The 21,820-nt window shown below is 44.8% G+C and overlaps 1 protein-coding gene across 2 annotated transcripts in view; it reads left to right on the top strand.

Moving 5' to 3' along the window:
- The window catches only part of nlgn3a (neuroligin 3a), a 114,966-nt gene extending 105,131 nt beyond the window's left edge, over window positions 1–9,835 (top strand). For both annotated transcript variants that reach the window (XM_086139215.1, XM_086139216.1), the window contains one exon: window positions 7,216–9,835. In XM_086139215.1, the coding sequence (XP_085995341.1) occupies window positions 7,216–8,071 (856 nt within the window). In that variant the 3' untranslated portion in view covers window positions 8,072–9,835. The remainder of the gene's footprint in view (window positions 1–7,215) is intronic.
- Window positions 9,836–21,820: the final 11,985 nt, after the last annotated feature.

Below are 21,820 nucleotides of genomic sequence, written 5' to 3'. Positions count from 1 at the left end.
TGACTGCCAGATTCTAATGTGTGATAAATGTTAGATGTGGCGTTCAAAGAAAGCGGGTTGAGATGTTTTCTGCTTTTTTTTTTTTTTTCCTATTCTCATCAAGTGAATCAACAATAGCATCAACAGGGATTGGATGTGAACAGCAACACACACCTCAGTCGGAGCACCTCGGCCTGCGTCACTTAACCGACTGAACCGGAGGCTGCTGTTAAATAAATAAACCACGTATCACTTAGCCTTTGGCCCTAGTATGCAACCGGAAGAAGGGTAAAAAGACGCTTTATACAGAATTAGACGGAATGAATTTATTTTAGATGTAGATGAATTGCAGAGAAAAGACGTTGGAAACCTTCTGTTGGAGTGAAAATTACAATTAGGTACTTACTTTGTGCTACCTGGTAAGTACATAAACAACTCCAGGGGGTGAATTTGTTATACGACAATGCCAAAAAATACAAACATAAACAGCTTTCGTCTTTGCATATTTTAGCGGCTTTAGCAGAGTGAGCATCGGTGACACCGAATTAATGCGTGTCCCTTGTTCTATATGGAGAGGCTACACTCAGATCGGGACTCGGGAGATGTTGAGTCTCGTGAAAATAGATTCTTGTCTTCTGCCTTCGGGCACCTAAACGTGTCTTTTCAGATTTGGTGATGGCTAGGTCTATGATCATTCAAGCGCTTCAAATTACATCAGGATGAAAAGTGGAAGGAGGTACATGGGAAATGAAAAAAAGAAAATGATATTCATTCCTTCCCCTTATCTACCTTTTACATCAGCGCTCGCAGATTGGGCTTGGAATAGGTAATGAGTTCAGGCTGTGAACTGCCATATATACAAGTAGAACTGGGTCTTGTGTCTGAGAAGCAGGTGGCAAACTATCCGACAGGAAAGCTGTTTAACTGTCACAGAAAGCTTTTCTCATCTCATGCTGGAGATGATCATCGCTACGCGGCATATATGTCTTCTTCTCAAGTGTGGCACTTGTGCGGCCCCGGAGGTCATTACTTCAGATGCACCGCAAATAAAAAATGCACGCGCACAGACACCCAGGTACGTAAGTTGACAGACACGAGATGAGGCGTACGCACACACAGACGTGTGAACTCCCGGTCAATCACAGATACAAACACATGGGAGCACTTAAACACGCGTGGCTAACCAAGGTTAGCGCGGGTCAACAGGTCATGGAGAGGGGGTTGGAGTTGGAGAAGTGAGGAGGAGATGAAGGCAGGTTTATGGCACCACAGCCATATGAACACATCAGAGGAAATCTGAAAGGCCATTAAAACGCCTGCTTTTATGGGTGTAATAATCCCTCTCCTCTGCCTGGAGTCCAGCCACAATTCCAATGACCATCCGGATTAAGAGGGGGTTCTGATAGGAGGCAGGCTATCAGCTAATGCATGGCGCTCTGACAGCCCAACAGGACCGCTAACATCACAAGGCTGTTTGTCCGAGTCGCCGTCGCTTCTTCCGCTTTTGTTCCGAACGCACGCGTGGATCGCAGGAAGCGCTCGCTCCCTCGCTCGGTGACGGGAAACACAAAATTAAAAAAAAAAAAAGAAATGCTCTGTCAGTGAATTAGCCAATGACGGATGTCGTAACTGGGTGAGGCTTGAAGCTATTTTCGTATAAAACAACAACCCTGTGATGCATGCCATCTTTAGACATTCGCAGAGCTGAGTCTTTGGAGGTGGTTCAAAAATCAGTTGGTTTTGTCTTAAACGCCGGAGCTGGCCGAGAGGATTGTTATTTTTTCGCAATCCTCGGGATGAAATGCTCACGCTGGCTTTTGGCGTTGTATTGTCAAAATGTCTTTCCAAGGGGTTTAGTTAACTTTCGTTCCTTCTGTGTTTCAGAGAATCCGTCTGTGACTATTACAGCTTACTTATCATATGTATTATTTTTGCATACCAACAGTTAATAGCCACAATATTCTGTCAAAACGTAATATATAAAACATTGTAGTTGGCTGTATTTTGCACACAAGTTTCTTCCCGGTATTATTTACAACAGGGGCCACAGAATAATTGCTTGCAAGGTCGGTTATTAGTCCGTCATATTCAATGTCTGCATGAAGCGGCAGCTGATGAATTAAATAGCATGAGAGCGTTTAGCATCTCTGCCTCGTAGACAAACATCGGCCTCCTGGTTACCTTGATGTGCAAATTCTCCTCAGCGAATCCAGAATCAGTCAGCCCGCAAACAAATAGTGGCACCGGAAGCACCGAAGCCTCCGTTTAGCCCAAATAGTGTTGACCAGTTGTGTTTGAACATGTGAGGAGATGGAGCAGGAAGCAGAAGAGGCGCACTTCTTTGCCTTAAAAGCGATATTGAGCATTTATATTGCTATAAGTATATATATTGCTATCATTGGCGTTTTTTTTTTTTTTCCGTTCTGTTTTGTTTTTGATTTCTGCCGACCGCCGAGACTAAATTGACAGATGTACCGGAGCCTGTTCTTTATCTGATAGCCGATGGTTTCCCAGATTGTGAAAGTGTAATTAAGTGACTGAATCAGAATTTAAATTGAAGTACATTTATTTAGGTACTTTGGTTAATGGAAAATGTGACAATTTTGTACTTTTCTTGTCAATTTCAATTTAGTCCTCCTTTATATTTCGCTGCTCTCCACCTCAGAGGCCACAGAAATGGCTCTTTTTAATTTAGATAATTTTTTTTTGCCAATGATATTTTTATACTCAGTAAGCTTTTAAAAAATAAGTACTTTGACTTGAAATGGAGTAATATATTATACAAAATTGGATTTATACTTGTTCTTAATTTGCCAAAGTACATTTAAACACTTAAACACCATCCTTATCATCTATAGCATGGATTCTCTGACTCTCTGCATTTTCTTGTTTCTGATTTTTTTACCGTACCGTGCTTATCTTTATATGAAATGCCCCTGTCATTTTTCAAGCTTTTGATCCATTTTATTTTCTTTCTTATATTACACTTGGCCCAGCGGCGAGGCATTAACGAGCTCTAGCAGGCTACAAGGGGGTGACAGGTGCTGGGAGCAGAATTAAAGTGCTAAATTGAATTATGTTTGCAATTATTAATTTAGGAATACTCGCACTTGAAAAAAATAATGACTTATCAAGTCTAATGTAAGATAATTCTCGGTCCTGTTCTTATGATGAAGTCTCATCAAGTCAGACGTCCGAGTATATAGGAATTTGTCAGCGGCCGGATTTCCCGTTTTCGGTTCATATAATCTACGGCCGGACCTTTGCAGTGACAAGCGGTCGTTCGGCCCAACGGTTAGGCTTCTAACAGAAACGACAATTGGTTTGTGACGGCGGCCAAACGTCGTATCGTCAACGTAACCAATGTTTCGCCATAGCGTTGCACTGGTAGGCAGCGCCATTGGCTGCCTTTCATGACTTGGAGGCCTAAGCAGCCGTGCATGGAGGCAAAAACCAATTCTCCTCCTTGTCAGAAGGAAAATTCAATCTGAATTGAATTTACTTCAAGGTGTCAAGGAAGCTTCTCCATGTGAAGAAGTATGAAAAAAGCCTGTACAGGTAACCTGTCCAACCTGACTATGCTATTATTTCTTGCATGTTCTTCCTTTGTGTGCTCCGATGTCAATACCGATTTTGACTGTTGTCTCTTTTACGCATTAGTTTGTGAGTATCTGTTGGGTGAGCGTGAGCAGGTGTTCTCTAACAACTAAACCCTTTGCGCTGCAAACATGCAAAGACGTGTGTGTGTGTGTGTGTGTGTGTGTGTGTGTGTGGGTGTGGGTGTGTGTGTGTGTGTGTGTGGGTGTGGGTGGGTGGGTGTGTGATGTAGCAGCCGTCAATAAAATTAACCCCCATCTGGTACTGATCAAGAAAAACCTTACTAAGAACAAATGGTTAGGGGATCACGTATGTGGAGGGAATTAGCAATGAGTGGTCGAGACCAAAATCATCAATTTGTTCAAGTATAAATCTATTTCTTTTTTAACTGTCTATTATTCATTATATGTAAATCATCTCCAAACATAATTCCAATAATAAACTAATTTTGTCTCCTCATTTACCAAATGTGAGTGGAGCAATGACTGTGCATCTCTGATGCAGTGATGCACTGGTGATAGGGACGAAAAGGGAGAGCGGTCCTTCTCTTCGTTCTCTGGATAATGAATCCAAATTAAGAGAATTATTCAACTGTGAAAGAGAAAAAGTGACAAAGCATTTCAGAGATTTCAAACTCAAAGAGTGACCCAGTGATGTTACCTAAGAGCAACTCAGGCTACATGATTTATCAAAAAATGACACTGTTGCATTGCAGTTAAAGGCCAGAAACATAGTAGATATTGCTCTTTTTTAAGTTTCAATACATAGCAGCTGCAACCAACCACAGACAAATGCGGTTAAATGCAATAAGTAGTCTTGATGTCACTCATAGCAAAATCTATTACACTGAGTACATAATAACATTGTTAACTTAATGGTCAACAAGCTCCTTCATGTATAAGGTGTTTGCTATATACCCGGGATTTCAAGTCCTGTTTGTCATCAACATCCATCCATCTATTCCACGTCGTAGTTAAACTACCAAAGTCTTATTCTGAACAGAGCTCTTCTCATAGGTCTTTTCTATGGTAGGAATTGAACATCACTGCTCAGGAAATAATTTTACACATCCAGAAGCATTAAGTAGGTGTAAATGTCTCGCCGGTCCGCAGTAGGTGGACTGTCACAACATCCATCTATTCCGCTGGCAGCCCATCTGTTCGCAGTGGTTAGTGTTGACTTTTAATGCCGCATTCACAGTCCTTGAAAGAACTGTCTTTCAGTATAAGCCAAAATCAGCCGGCAGTCATTAAGTGACAAGTGGGGGAAATGCATTTTGCTCGACAAAATCCTTAATAATGTTTTACAAATGAAAATGTATACAAACACTCACGCTGCTGTCCTAAACATTGTAATTTGTTTTATTTTTATTTTTTTTTGCTTGTGACAGTGTCTCCTCCGTCACTCAAGGCACACCAAAAAAAAAAAAAGTTTCTGATTCTTGTTTGTTAACGTTGTATCCATCGATGTGAAAAGCCAGTGTCAACGCAAACACAGCAGCTGATAATCATATATAATATTAACACATTTTCAGAATTCTACTTCACAGTTTAGTCACAGGAGCGAATTAGCACAAAAATACATCTTACTGCACGTGAACTGACCCTTATTCACCACAGGCAAACTCACAGATGAGCAGCAATGGTGGAATTACAGAAAGGAACACGGTCTGTTTATTATTGACTTTGACAGAGCATACGTGTGTGTAAGATTTGAGAAGGTACCCAGTTGTCTGCTAAAGTCAAATTAACCACGGGTGATTGATTTCTTTTTGTGTTCCCTAAATTATTCATCTTCACTTGAAGGAAACCATCCAGCAGCCAACAAAGGGCTAAACAAAAGCTAAGCTAAGCTCAAAAATATTCTAGCGCTCCATCTGACCGCGCTGCACAGACGCTCACTTGCTCCCTGCAGCCACTGGTTATTTTGTTAGATTTTAGTGCCTTTTTTTTTTTTTTTTTGTTTGAGTTTCCGCCATCCCAATTCTGCAAATCGTCACTCGGGAGATTATGGCATTTGCAGCGTTGCGGTAACGCGCAGAATTCCACGTTAACTGAGATTGCTGTGACCTCCGTTATTGTTGTCATTTGCGTGTGTGAGTGAGAGGAGGGAGAGGGAAAGCAAACGTGAGGAGAGGATTTGTTTGCGTGTGTGTGAGTGTGTGTGTGTGTGGGTGGGTGGGTGGGTGTGTGTCGCTGCATACAAGACTGCAGAGAAGCACGCAGGCTGCAGACAACCACGTCTCAGGCTGCTCCATTGATGTCCTGTTCTCTGGCATGTTGTGCAGGGAGAGATCAATATGACCTTACCTCCACCACCCACTCCTTTGAAACTTAATTACTGATATTCAGCTACAAAGTCATCATAGTCTTGCTGTCAATATTCATTGGGGATCATTACGGGCCTAATAAAAGTGGTTATTTACAGGCTGCTCTGCTGACACGGGCCCAGGTCCAGGGATTCAGCTTCAGCCATCTCAATTTGCTTTACCTCTCCCTCTCCTACTTTCTCTCTCACCTCTCCCAGAAGCACTGACCTGAAAACGAAAAATTGACAGCGGAGAAACGAACAGAAAGAGAGGAGAGAGGGTGAATTCTTCTGGCTCGCCTTTTTTTAATTCTCTTGGCTGTGTTTGAAGGTTCTCTGCTCGTGCCAGAAAAGCACTGTGGCCACCATATCCCCAAATCCCCAACTAAATTTGAACTTTGCCTGCAAGTGACATCGCGATCAGACCCACAAAGGGATATTTCATGACATTTTGAGAAATGTCACGCGGATCCTTGCTTCCGACGGAACACGTTCTAACTTCTCAGATCTACAAACGGTTATTTTGCTTTCGAGGCCACGCCATTGTTCTTAACATTTCCGCAGACGGCGTTTTTTTCGGCAAACCCTCGCTCCCCGCGACGCCTCGCCGACCGGAGGCGGTACAATCATAAAAGCTGACGACGTGTCAATTCACTCGATAAATCAATAGCGGGGCCGTAATTGAAAGGCTCTGCAAAGTATTGACGCCAAGGGGTCGAACGCTGAAAAGTAGAAGAGTGAACTCTATAGATCGAAACCGGTACTGCATCAGGAAACCTCGCCGTCACTTTTTTTTTTTTTTTGTCCCTCCCCTTTGTCACCTCCCTTTCAGTTCCACAAAAAAAAAATTATCATATTCAAGCGCGCGCACTTTCTTCTCTGTGGTTCCCTATTAGTGTCTTGATTAATACGGTCCACTTTACATCAGGGCAGTGTATGCCACAGCACACTGTGCTGCTCTCCCTGAGCAATTAGCAAAGGGGCTCCACCAGCGTTGGATTAGCAACAACAAGATGCTTCCCGAAACAATCCTAAAGCCCGCTGACTTATTTATATGTGTTTACTTTAAAAGCCTCTGCCCTGGTTTTTTGTGGGTGGACTGCATCATAATTGAGTTGAGGACAACATGCGGGGGAGAGCGGAGAGAGGCGGGGAGACGGGCGCGGCGTACGGCGAATTTGAGTCAATGGAATAAATGGTCAGAGGAGGAGGAGGAGGAGGAGCGGACGGAGCTTCTGTGGGCGTGAGATGAACCAAAGCGGCTCGCCGATAGCCGTATGACTCCTAGCCTCTGAAATGAATCCGACTCACGGCTTTCTCTTCTGTCCGCAGAGATCCCAACAAACCGGTGCCCCAAGACACCAAGTTCATCCACACGAAAGCCAATCGCTTCGAGGAGGTGGCCTGGTCCAAGTACAATCCCCAGGACCAGCTGTACCTGCATATTGGTCTGAAGCCACGCGTGCGCGACCACTACCGTGCCACCAAAGTGGCCTTCTGGAAACACCTGGTGCCCCATCTGTACAACCTCCACGACATGTTCCACTACACCTCCACCACCACCAAAGTGCCCCCGCCGGAGACCACCCAGAATACCCTCTCCACCAAGAGACCCAACGGTAAAACCTCCTGGCCGTTCAACACCAAGCGGCCTCCCATGTCGCCGGCCTACAGCGAAGACAAAGGCTCCTGGAGCGACGACGAGGAGCCGGGGCCGCTGTTGGTGGAGAACCCCAGGGATTACTCCACAGAGCTCAGCGTCACCATCGCGGTGGGAGCCTCGCTGCTCTTCCTCAACGTGTTGGCTTTCGCGGCCCTGTACTATCGCAAGGACAAGCGGCGGCAGGACTCGGGCCACGGGCAGCCCAGCCCGCAGCGCCAGACCACCTCCAACGACATTGGCCGCCACGCGCCCGAGGAGGAGATCATGTCGCTCCAGATGAACCAGACGCATCATGAGTGCGAGGCGGGGAACAGCAACGAGGGGGCCCTGCGCTTGGCCTCGCTGCCCGACTACACGCTCACTCTACGGCGCTCTCCGGATGACATACCCCTCATGACCCCCAACACCATCACCATGATCCCCAATTCCCTGGTGGGCATGCCCAACCTGCACCCCTACAACACCTTCACCACCGGCTTCAACTCCACCGGCCTGCCACACTCCCACTCAACCACCCGCGTATAGCTTTAAGGAGGCGCCGGGCAGCAAGCGCAAACAGGAGAAAGGGGGGGGGGGGGGGGGAGCGGCGAAGGAGGAGCAGATGAGCGAACGGAGGAGAGGATTGTGTTTTATAAATATCGCAGCGTGGGGGAGGGGGGTTTGGGAGACGGGCAGGAGTTGGATTAAAATGTGAAGAGATTTAACCAGACTTTTACTATGAGGAGAGTTGCTGAGAGCTCTCCATGGATGTCAAGTTGTGCAGAGCTGCCAAAATCAAACTGCTTCCCTTCTCCCGACGACGGGGGTGGGGGGGGGGGGGGGGTCTTTCTGCTGTTTTTTTCTAAAATAATCATTTTAAAAGCCTTTTTAAGCAGACTGAGGAGATATCGACACTCTTTTTTCTTGAATTCATAACAAAAACAAACGGAAGTGCTTTTTATTTCCCATCCCTTCCTCCTGCGGGAGACACATCTCGAACAATGGCCTCTACGTCGATATTCGCAAAATGTTTTTAATTGCTTCTTTGTTTTGTTTTACGTTTCGATGCCTTACGAAAGCGTGTTTCGGTTTTTATTTTTGTCATTATGTTTCAGTTCCTTGTGACTATTCCAAGAGGAGTGCGTTGCGAGCCGATGGGACTCGAAGACGAGAGACTGACTCCAGGACGGGAACTCAAAGGATATGCAGATATAGAGATTTTAAACCCATTTTGGGTCACTTTTTTGGGAGGGAACCAACACAACCGCCACTCAAATGGTGTTATCTTTTTTAGCTTGTGTAGAAATAATTTGTCAGAGACAGCGTATCCTAGGAGATGAAAAGGCAGAGATAAATACTATGTTACTGTGATTGTTTTGTTAGGAAAAAAAAAAAAGTGCATCTTTTACAGCCAATTTATCTGTTAAGCTATCTGATATTATCTCCACAGAGTGTGCACGTACACGCGCTGCTTCGAGCACCCGTGCGTCGGTTCACGTGAAAGCGAGTCCTCTTCCCTCGCGCAAAAGTGGGTCGAGAGGCCGAGACACAAGAAGAGACTTCGTCTGAACTTGACTGGGTGAGCCTGAGTGTGTGTGCGTGCGTGTGTGTGTGTGCGTGCGTGTGTGTGCGTATGTGTGTGTGTGTGTGTGTGTGTGTGTGTGTGTGCGCGCGCACCAGTTTTTCTGTTTTCGATTGGACTTTTCTTTTGTAGTTTGTATAGTGTCCTTTAGGGGTGGGGGGACGCGTACCTTCTCATGCTGTCGATTTCCGTTCACCACCAGTGTTTCTGCAGCGTCTCTGGGTGTCTGTCTTTGCAAAATAGCACTTTTGTTATTTTCAAAGTTATATATGTCTAATTTTGCTTAAAGATTACAAAATAAATCTATTATTTTACTTGTACGAAGAAGAAAAAAAAAAATAGCTTAAGATTGAACCGAACTAACTGACATGATTCCATTGACTTTGTAAGGGTTCCTCGTCAAAAGCAAACAGTGGCCTGTCGGCACTGAATAAACCTACATCAGTGCACAATTGTATTTCTTTGAATATATATATAAATATGGGTATACATACATATATATATAGGGCTTGTATGAAGATATCTCCCACAAAACAATTGGACCGAAAACAAATAAGTTCTATGTATCGTCATCATTTAAAACCATCTCGAGCCAAGAACACGCCGGGTGTCTTTGTAAGAGCTCTATAGATATATTTATGTATAAAATATTTAATATTTATTTATGTATACCAGATGCATACATGCTGATTGTGCCATGTACCAAATTAAAACTCTTAAAAAATGAAGAATGTTAAGTTTCACTAAACTTTTTCTCTTTTGATCAAAATTCTTTTTATCACTTTTCATCATTTCCATTTTGAATGAGTGGGAAAAAAAAAAAAGAGAAATATTCTCACAGTGAGTACAACCCCCCTCTCCTCCCCCCAGGACTACCTTTCTACCTCCCTCTTACTCTCTCCCCCTCTCTTTCTCCACCCTCTTCCCTTTTCTCTCAGCGAAACCTCTGAGAGGGAGTCTTAACAGCTTGGGGCCTGCGTGCATAAGTCTAGATTTTAGTGTAATTCATGCAAACTAGCACTGCAGCGATGGGAGATTGTGAAAAGATTGCCTTGATGTACTCACATCGCATCCTATTATGCTTCTCCCAATGAGAAAAATGAAATTATTGATTCAGTGAGTAAAACTGACAATTTTCATTACATACCTCGGCATCCCACGGAGTGTTTCTTATGTAAAAGGGAAGAACGCTAATGCAACCTGACCGCTGATCCGGCGCCGAGAATTCGACGATACCTGAGATCTCCGCGTTTTTTTAAGAAGCGCACGGCCGTACGTGTCTTTCACGTCCGGCGAGTTAGGATGCGAGAAGATCATCGCCCGTCCGACCGGCGGCGGGACGAGAGATAAACTCTGTCGATTCGGTTTTCTATCTCATCTCATCTCAAAGCGCGTCGGCCTCGTGATCGGCCGCGACCGCCGAGGATGCGGCGTACACTCGGTTTGGTTTACCGCCGTTGTATAAACACAGAGACAGCCAATAATAATCCTTTTGCATATATTTGTATAATCACCCGCAATGATAACAAGTTGTTGAATTATTCAGTATTTTTTATTCATTCATTATCTGCGCTGTTTATCGTGCGCTCAGGGTCGCGGGGGTGCCGGAGCCCGTCTCCGCTGTCGCCCGGCGACAGGCGAAATCGCCCCGGACCGCCGTTCACCGTCATTTGGACGCCATTTACGGATATGCAACCGTTCTCTATCATGCAAAAAGAGACATACTGGACATGCACTGTTGGTTTTGAACCAGGGCCTTTCTTGCCATTTTTCAGCAAACGTCCTATTTTTCACAAAAGAGAAACCGTTTGCGATGAAATAAACCTATTCACCCAAGGTATTGGAAATAACATTTCAAACTAAAACAGAGATGAACCTGCCCTTTAAGTCAGGATGTGAACACAAATGCACTGCCCTCTTAACGTCTGATCACTGCGCGGTGGTGGGAGGTCGTATTTTTGGCTTCATCACACACACACACACACACACAGCTAGACTGAGTGATGGCGTTGAGGGTGAAATATCAAAACAGAGAAATGTCATAGGAGGGCAACTTGTTTATGGTCGTGTAATTATCCCCATATGCCACTGAAGCTGCACATGTCATTGGTTATTGGCCCGGGCGGCCCCGGTGGCCCCGGGGAACACACAGATCTGAGAGGGGCGGTAAAAACAGCTCTGCCGGGCCAAAGGGGACGGCTGTGGAGACCGCGGGGGTGCAGCGGGAGAAATGGGGCCACCCTTCCCTCGCGATCAGCCACCTGAAAACACGGAGAAACGAACGTCTCGCGACAAGAATCGCCACCGATGAGAAAAGTCGGATAGTTTTGAGGGGAAACTATTTTTCCAGAGCCCAGATTCACGTGCAGTTTAGACCCTTTTTTTTCAAAACGCGATATTATTCAAGGGGCTGGCCAGGATACCCGAAGGGGCTTAAGAATCGGCAGCAGTGAAGACAAAACCAGCCTTGGAAATGGATGTGCCACACAACACAGAGCCACCCACCGGGACCGAGTGTTTGTATGATTTGGGCTATGCGTGTGTGTGTGTGTGTGTGTGTGTGTGTCTGCCACAAGCTTGGGGTTTGTGTGTGTGCAGATATTGAGTATTTTATTCCGATGCCTGTGAACATTTTGCTTCCTGAATTTCCTCTCCCCCTCATCTCTCTCTTCCTGCGTCTCATTTGTCTTTGGTCTCCTCTTCTTTCATGCCGTGCTTTTTTTTCCGCCCCTCTCACTAAATGCATTCTGAGCTGCTCCGTCTGCCACCGACGTGACTCGTCCGTTCCTCCTCTCTTCTATTCTGTGGACTTATTCGGCTCATTTCTGAGCATTACTAGTCTCATTTTCTTGACTTACCGCGTTTCATTGCCGGCTAATAAAATAATGAGTGAATTAAACAAAGCAAAGTGTAATCAGAATCAATGCAATTTTCCTCTCCGCCCAAAGAAAACATCTCTGCCGTATTTGAACCATCTGTGTCTCCTTGTGTCTAATGAATACAGAGCGTGAAACCCATTTCCAGAGGCCACAAAACCATGATTTTTGATGTCGGCTGTAATTTTTTTTTATTATAATTGAGAAACATCACACTCAGTCGAGGGAGAAATCCTCCTACTTGCACTGAAGGATAAACCAGCCATTTTTATTATCATCAGCAAATCCCACTATGAAAGTAAATCTTGACAATGCATTCATTTTGCTAACAAGCTGTCTGTTGTGGAATACACATTTGTGCCACTGAATTCATTGCCTGTCAAAATGTGTTTTGAAAAAAATAAATTAATCGTCAAAGGAGGATGCGTTAAGTGGCACGCTGGGTGATAAATAAAACAAGTGCATTTATCTCAGTTCATCAAACGACCAGACAAAGAGTCACATCATTAAACCTTCCCTGCCCCTGTCAAGAGATGCTGTTTCTCACTGAATGCTAATATCACCCAAAAGCATAGTTCATTTGCGTTGATGGGTTTTTTTTTTTGTTTTGTTTTTTTTGTTTTTTCGGAGACTCCATCGTTAACCCCAATATCTTCTCCCGCATCCTATCTTCCCAGGTGTCCGGGATTGTTATTTGTTTTATGAATGTTAAAGCTATCGTGTATGGTATCAGCTGTTAGCACTATTGCTATCAGCCCCATGATAGTACAATTTCTCTATCTTACTCTCTCTGACCGGTCGAGGCAGAAGGTCGCCCACATTGAGCTCGGATCCGTCCGAAGTTTCTGCACACGTAAAAGGCAGCATTAACTCGCCGCGGCCCCCAAACACTTCATTTTGGGTTTCTGTAAATCACTTTTAAAGAGTGCAGTCCAGACCTGGAAAAGTATCATCAGACAACTGTTGTGATTTGGCGCCATATAAATAAATTCTGACTCAATAATAGGTTAAAATGCCCTCTTCAAGCTGCGGTTATACAAATAGCACTTGTGTTTTTATTGTAGCTCTTTACAGACTATTCTGTGGGTACTTTTAGCGAAATTACACGATGACACTTTAAATTCAGCTTATGGAACAGCAACATTTATCAGCCGCGTTGCATCATAGAACGGGCTCAAGTGTGATAAAGTCAACGGCAAAGGGGTCGGTCTGAATTTTTATGGTGAGGTCCAGCGCAGAACGGCGGAAACCCATAGTTCATTTCGCACGAGCATTCCCACCTGCCCCTGGCCTAAAACTGCTTGTCGACTGCATAATGATCTGTAAGATGGATGGCCTGGAGATATCGGCGCCGCCGCCGCTGCTGCTGAGACCAAAGCCTCCCTGTGTGTGTGTGAGGAAAGTAACAACAGCAGGAAACAAGCACACTTTAAACCCCTACACGCTATCTGTCCTGTATCCTGTCCTGTAAATCCCCATAAGACGCTCAACGGCAAAATGGTTTCGTACTCGCCGTTCCGTTTCTGACAGCCAGGTGGAGTTGTTTCATCTCAACAAACAGAAACCAATTTTTTTTTCCCCATCTGTTATTTACACTACTCGGCCCGCATACGTAACCTGACCGCCGGAAGTGGGCTTCACCATCGCTACTCGATCGCGGTGCACGCAACCGTTCACCCTCTCATTCACACGTCAAATCGAGACAAACAGCCGTTCACTCTCTTACTCACAGATCACATAGTGACGCACAACATTTTAACATCCAACTATTCATTCTCATGGACATCATATTGAGATACACAGCCGTTCACCCTCACATCCGCACATCATGGAGAGACAACCATTCACGCGCTCGTTCACCTCAAATTTTGACTTCCAACCGTTCATCCTCTCAGTCGCACAACATATAGAGACAAACAAGTGTTAGTTGTCGTATTCACTCGTCATATAGCGACACACAACCGTTCATCCTCTCATTCACGCGTCGTCTTTTCCCTTCAAGAGAATCGACCCTCTCCATCTAACCCTCTTCTCTGCGTCCTCCTTTCTCACACCAACCAACATCATATCCTCTCTCACTACGTCCAAAAATCTACTCTTTGGTCTTCCTCTAGACCTCCAATTCCTGCATCTACCAATATATTGACTGTCCGTCCTCTGTGCATGACCCAACCATCTCAGTCTGGCTTCTCTGACCTTCCCTCCAAAACATCTAACATGTGACGTCCCTCTGATGGACTCATTCCTGATCCTGTCCACTCCGGTCGAACCTCAACATCTTCATCTCTGCGACCTCCAGCTCTGCCCCCCCTCCCCCCCCCCCCCCCCGTCATCTCGGCACGCCCTCATTCACACGGTCGGGTCATTTATTAACATCCTGCGTATTTTTGGATTGGGAAGCTCATGCAGACAAACACGGAGACCCCACGTCGAACACACGTGTCGGAATTGAACCGGGGATCCTCCTCGCTGTGATGCCGAAGCGCTCTTACAGAAACATCTGATATCTTTTGTTTTCTTGTTAACTGTTCACCATTCACAAATTGCAGAAGTACTCTGCAGAGGAGTCCCTCCCCATCCCAGGCCTTTGTATCTCTTCGTTGCATCAGCTGGAGTTTACCGTCAGATGGCAGTCCACTAATGCCTCTCTCAGATGTGGATTGCGAGTGACGAGGGGAGGGTTGCGTCAGCGGACCTTTGGTGTCTAAACTGGCCGGCCTGCGCTGCTCCGGTGCAGACGACTCTCAGAGGTCTTCCCAAAAGTATCTTATCGGTTCAGCCACATTACAGTGACTTTCGGCGGCACCGGTGGGATCTTCAGATGCTTATCGAGCCCACCGCTCACAGATCACGCGGGTCAAATGCGACGAGAGCGCGGCTTTTTCGTATCCGAACGAACTCCGCAAAGTCTGAACCTTCCCTGAGAAATGCCTTTTATTCTATTTTACGGGGAGAAGCCTTTCATTCAACCATTTTTTTTTTTTTTGTTCCATACGTCCTATCAAAACACGATAATATTTGCCAATTATTAATACTACAATCGATAAACGAGTGCCTTAATGTTTTGTTTTCTCTAACAAAACCACCCAATACTTCATTAAACCATTCAAAAAATGTGTCAAAACAAAATAAATTGTTCTGGGGGGAAAACCAGCTTTTGGAAACCGTATCTGTAAACCAGCTTGAATTCGACTTTCAGCGCTTCTGAATGATATCAATAATGAAAATGATAAGGATTTGTCTGTGGAAAAAAACCACGACTTTTATCCGTCTGTTTGTCTTGTTTAATCACGTTTGCCCTATTTTCAGTAGCGCATTCCAGTAACGGCCTGTTTTGGGGGATGAAAAAGGATGTTTGAGTACGGGTAAAAGGATTCTCCAGTCGGCGGTGATTTACGGCTCATCTGAAGGACGGCGGAAAGCTGGATGCGTCGCATTCTTTGGGAATGAACTTCTCTGAAAGGAATACACTGGTTTCCTGTTTCATACAATGAAGTCTGGGGAGTCTGGGAGAAAAACAGGAAATTACATGCTATAGATGGAAATAGAAATTTATGTGACGGGGAGCGAAATCAAAGGGGATCATTAAAACGTTTCCATTAGAGCGAGTATATCAGAATTCATCCTTTATTTTCTTTCCCTTGAAATGCGCACTTAAATGTAATCCATTACCTCTATCCCTAAAATATAGCATGCTCAAGAAGGAGTCCGTCAGAGGGACGGCACGTGTTGGATGTTTTGGAGATAAAGTCAGACCGAGACGGCGTTAGACCTCTACAGAGGAGGGATAGAAGATCTATGGACTCTTTAGAAGATCTATGCGGAAGGATGATGAGGTTGGAAGTGCCAGACAGGAGGCCTGAAGGAAGACCAGAGAGGAGATTTATGGCTGGACGGAAAGAGGACATGAAGTTAGAGGATGCAGAGGAGCGGGCGAGATGGAGGCAGGCGATTGGCCGAGGTGACCCCTAAAGGGAACGGCTGAAAGGATAGAGGATCAGCCTATAGCTTTCATTCTGCTTTTGCAGTTGTAGCGGGAATGAGCCGGTGCCAGCAGACATGTGCATATCTACAACTACAGTATCTTGCTAATCCCTGCACTCCTGGGTCGCTCTGTTTTATACATTTTTAGCCGCAGAATATCTGCGGGGCGGCGGCAGTGGATGGCGCTCAAGGAGGGGAATTATCGTCCTTTCCTCTAAGAAACTTAGTTACACCGTGATTATGATGAAATCCAGATTATGTCAGATAACGGCAAATTTTGGGCGCCGCAGTGGTTAGCAGTTCCGCCTCACAGCAAGAAGGTTGTACCTTTCTCCGTTCTCCGGGTTTCCTCCCACAGTCCAATAAGGTTCATCCGAGACTCTGAATTTCCCGAAGCGCTGTGAAAGAGAGCGTGAACGGTTGCGTGTCGCATTGCGATGTCTGAATGAGAGGGTGAATAGTTTTATTTCTTTTATTATCTTGCGACGGGTCCGGGATGAAACCTTCCTATCACCCAATGACAGCTGGGATGGGCTCCGGCAGCCTCGCCGGCCCTGAGCGCAGGATAATTGGAATGGATAAAGAATAAGTGAATGAATGAATCTTGCATTTTTACTGCAGACCTCGGGGTGCGGTCCTGTACTAGCCGCATGATTTATTATTTCCTGTCCCAGTTTCGATGTGATGTGTACAAATATTAGCACCCCGGGCTTCTCTCTGGGCCCGGATGTGTATGAAATATGTCGAGCCACGTTCTGTGTGGGTTAATAAAGAAACGCGGTGAGATGTTTGGTCGAAGGACTCCACTATTTATGCACTTGCACTTTTGCATAAAAGTGGTGGAATTCGGTCCTGGTGGCATTTTTCTCAGAATTTATTGCCAGTAGACCTGGGCCCAGTCTCATGCCAAACATACAGTATATCCAATAGTTACAGTCGTCCCATCTCACCTTTCTTCCCGCGAAGACCGGGCCTAATTTGTATGCTTGGTTACGGGCAGGTGCAAAGTGTGGGGTATTAATCCTGTCGCCGCTGTTAACGCCGACCACATCCGCCCGAGCAAAATAGCAGTTTCTGCAGAGGCTGATCCTGTCACACTCCCCACTGACCAGAGCAGGAAAGGCAAAGCAATCCTCTTCAAACAGACCCGGAGAAGGACCCTGTCAGTCAAACAGAGTTTTCCTTAAAGACGATTCTTTTTCTCCATTTCTGACTGAAGGCTTCTTTTTAATGGTCTCAGCTCTATCTCTTTAAGCCACCTACTTCTTCCTATTAGTTGGTACCAGCCTCTATAGTGTGGCCAGAAATCATTGACTTTCAATGAGCGAGACAGCGATACTGCTTACAATGCATGCTAGTAAAACACGCCTTCGGGCCATATCCACAATCCTGTCGACATTTGAATGGGTGCACGAATCAAAAACTTACAAAAGTAAAGGCTGGCACTGAGTTCAGTCATGTAACTTTTATCACATCGATCCTAAAGGCTCGTGTTTAAAAAGATAACTTGGAAGTCTGGCTTAAGACCATGCGGTTATCTCCGCAACGCGCAGCCTTTAGATTCCTTATTTATCGTGAACGTAGACAGTTAAAGCATGAACTCGAAGCCGACAGCTCGAGTGAGACGTGGTGATGATGAATGTGATGCAATGTGAATTCATCCCCTCGGGTGAACACAAAAGGAGCACAACATAAAAATAATAGGCTAGTTTTCTCTTGTGAACAGTAGAATTTGACAGATACATTCAATAAGGAGCAGGCCAGGACCTTACTGCCATTAAACTGGAAACGAAGGTAAATATCTGCATCGTGCCATCATTACAACTTCTAATATAAGCACATTCAAACCCGATGTGTCATCGGGACTGAATGTTCGTGTCTAATTTTTGTCACAGGATTGAATAAGAGGGTGTAGCAGTTCCTGTTTCCGCCTCGCAGCAAGAAGGTTCCCGGTTCGATTCCCGACAGGGCGGCCTTTACGTACGGAGCCTCAATGTTCTCCCAGTATCTGCGCGGGTTTCCTCCGATTTCTCCATTTTCCTCCCGAATCATCGGAGACCCTGAATTGTACAGATGAGAATGGTTATGTTTCTATAGACCGGCAACCGGTGCAGGGCGAACCTCCGGTAACAGCAGCACCGCAGCCATGAGGGCAGGATACACGGCAAGGATAGGGAATGAATGAATGAATTATTGAAAAATCTAACAACAATCAGCACAAGAGGAAAATACACCGAAGTCATCGGGGATTGTCCAATTTTCTGGTTCCCAGTTATTTATTTTTTGATGAGCTGTTTCTTTCCCGCGGTCTGGAAACCAACTGGAATAGAGTTCAACCCCGTCATCAGTCACGCCAAGCAGCCACCGCGACGAAAAAGGAAACAATAGTAGTCGTTTCTTTTTCTTTCCCGCTGTTGATCATTGCACTCTGTCATGTAATATCACAGTTGTAAAAAAAAAAAATCTGAGAAAATGTCCAAAAAATATTCACGTCGTATTTGAGCTGCTTTCGTGAGTTTGATGTGATGTTGTAGGAGATTTCACAGCACATCAAGCCCCCGCATATTTCAAGGTCCTCGTTCTACCTATTGTGATATCTGCAACGATAACAAAGCAGCGACATGAGTCCTTGATCCCCGTTCAGGGAGACTTATGAAAGATCCGGGAAGAATGTGACAATTCACAGTGTGGGTGTCGTGGGATCGGCATTCTAGTGCCGTGTTTACTTTCTCAAACTATTTTGAAAGTTTCCGGATCGAATGGCTCCGCTGGACGACGATTTAGTTTCGAGGATAAGTAAGCAAATCCGCTTAAGTACATCTCATCTCATGCCATGGGTCCCAATGAATATAGTAATTTCTGTGCAATTGTCGAAATAGCATGCGTGTGTGTGTGTGTGTGTGTGTGTGTGTGTGTGTGTGCTTGCTCCACTCACCCATCAGGCAGATGTCAGCGCACAGCACGCTCTGCACGTGCATCTCAGCACTCATCTCAGTCGCAATAGGCTCTCAGCGCAGGCTGTATATCTGCCTCATTTACCCACTGTCTGAGAATTACAAGTGTATCCCTTCTAATATACTTAATTACATCTTCATTAAGTTGCTGGCTTACAAAAAAAAAGCATTATTGTGTGTACAGATTTAAAGTCTATGGTTACTTTAATTACATCCGCGTCATTTAAGACTCCCGAATCTTTGGACGAAAGCTTTAAGAAGAATAACATGTATTATGTCTTCGCCTTGCATTGTCATCCACAGTTCTGTTGTATCCGCATCGTTTCATTTCAGTCATCGGCCAGCTAATGTCATCAATTCATCATTTTCCGATGAAAATCGGGGGTGTTGCCATAAAAGAAGCGATACATTGTATTATTTTCCTCTGAACAGCAATCTGAGTCTATTTACCCGCCTTACTTTCCGTGTAAGTTCAATTTTAATGACCCGGGTATCCAAAGGCAAACAGAACGAGGACCGCTTGCACAAATTGGACGTAAAAGCAAGAACAGACCAGAACAGAAAAAAAAAAAACATTTAAAATAACAATGGGATACAATGCATATTTATATTTACCTGCGCAGTTTTGTTTTGATCACTTGATGATAGTGCAATGGTGTGATGAGATGCAATTAATATCATAATATAGATATCAATTATTTACCTTTTCCATGAAAGGGGGAGATAGATAATAGCACAGGGGCAAGTGGGACTTTACCCGAATGAATATTAGATTATGGCATTGAATAATTCATCATAAATAATATGGTTAACTGACAGTTGAGGCGCGGGTAACACTATGGTAGGTTTATTGTTCTTAATAGCATCAACTGATTAATTGTTGATCACAGTGTTAGCCTGAGGGCCTGTTGATGTTTAATGGTTGTTTTGGCACTCTGTGCTCAGTAGCCGCTGCCGGAGGGTGGGCTGGTGGGTTGAAGGTGGTCGTGTCTGGAGCTGATGGATCTGCAACGGCGTCACCCGGCTGCTTCCTCATTATGGAGACGTGGGCGCCGTCGGACAGGAGACCGGCGCCGATATCTCTACACCGCATCGATATGTAATATACTGTCGATATACTCCATGCGTGTTGTTTTTATTCCGCTCATTTGTTGGACAGCATGTAAAATATTGACGTCATTTATTATTACTGTCAAGCATTGCTTCTCTGTTACAGAGGTAAAATGTTGGGCTTTCCTCAGAGCTGTGCCAAATGAACAAAATGCCAAAATAAGTCAAGTTTTATTTCTATGGCAACAGATCTCAACCCAGTTGTCTGACCGCTCTCTTTGAGATGATCTACAGAAACCCAACATTCCCCTATGAGCAAGCATTTGGTGACAGCGGCGAGGAAACCCTGGATTTTGCCGGTGCAGAAGCTTCGGACAGATCCCAGCTCGGTGTGGACGGCCTTCTGTTTCAACCGGCTGCGGTGGAAAGAGAGTAGCGGGTTCCGAGGACACGTCAGTGAAAGGTAAGGGTTTCTTTTCCAATTTATTTTTTTAAACAAATGACAACTGATTTAATTGGAGAGATCAACAGATTCCAAAACTTGGAAAAAGATGAAAACGATCATCTCATACCTGCTCACATCGAAAGACTAGTTTTTGGACTTTTTGGTCGCAACCTGGTCTCAGACCGATATTTTACAAAGACTGAATCTTACAGCTTTTCGTCAGGTATCTGCAGAGTCTCTGCTATTACAGTCGGCCGCTTTTACTTCTCCGCTCGGTCGTGATACGTTAGAGTTGACATGGTCCAAGCCAGATGCTCCATATTGATCGGGACGTCCTTCGCAGTTCCCGTTCATCCATCCCGCCAACAAGTACCGTCTTTGCTGCCAGTACTGCTCTGGTGATTGTTTGTCTACCAGGTTTCCTGTTTTTGTTTTTTTAGAGCTCATCCATTGTTTGTTGATTGTGTTATGTCACCGTAAAGCCTAAAAGACTCGCGATATCAAGCACTGTCGTAAAGCGCAAGACTGGGAAAAGATTGATCTAAAAGAGCTCAGATTACCACCTTATACTTAACAATCGAGATGACGGGAGCGCGCTGCGACTCCTGTAAGATTCCTAAAAATTTCCTTCTGATTTCCGGTTTTTAGTCTGCGACCGAGAAAATCTTTTGGAGTAAACCCAGCGTAAGCCATGAACGGACCGCCGTTCCTCAAGAGTATTCGAAACCTCGACGTTAACCTTTGCTTTGTTTACCGTGACGACAGGGAGGAGACACCTGTACGAACCACGACACCGAATAGACCCGTGTGATATCGAAATATGAATACGATTACCACGGAAAGTCAAAAACCGACTGACTTCTAAGACGCTCTTTTTAAACAGACAACTCAAACAAAGCAGAACCGTTTCCTTCCTGCAGTTCAAAGCACTATGTCTCAACCAGCGCTGCTTCTCGGGGCAGATGACGCATTTCCCTTTCAAGCTGTCTGCACAAAGCCTTCGTGCTGAATCCGTGTATTTCCACTTTAAGTGGTGGAAGTGAAAATGAAGTAAAATCAGAAGTGACACACAGTATAGTTTCAAGAAAACAGGTGACGAATTTGAAATGAGGGAACATCTTGAATAAGAGTGATATGTGATAAATTAATGACGTCGTGTTTTTCCACTGAACTCTGATGTTTTTACTGTTGCTATGGTAACTGGTCATTCAAGAAGACCAAATGAGGACATGGCACCATGAGGGTTAACATGAGTGCAACAAATTTGTTTTTCTCTGAAATATCCAATGTATTTATGTCCCAGGAAATATTCAGATCTCACTCTTATTTGAAAAAACAAAAAACAACTATATGGTTAGGTTAAGGAAAATATCTCGGTTGGATGAAACCATATAACATTGTGGG

The sequence above is a fragment of the Fistularia commersonii genome, chromosome 31 (assembly GCF_037954325.1).
Source record: "Fistularia commersonii isolate RoL2024-O1a breed Wild chromosome 31, RoL_Fcom_v1.0, whole genome shotgun sequence".
NCBI classification, from domain to species: domain Eukaryota; kingdom Metazoa; phylum Chordata; class Actinopteri; order Syngnathiformes; family Fistulariidae; genus Fistularia; species Fistularia commersonii.
This window is presented reverse-complemented; position numbering and strand designations above follow the sequence as displayed.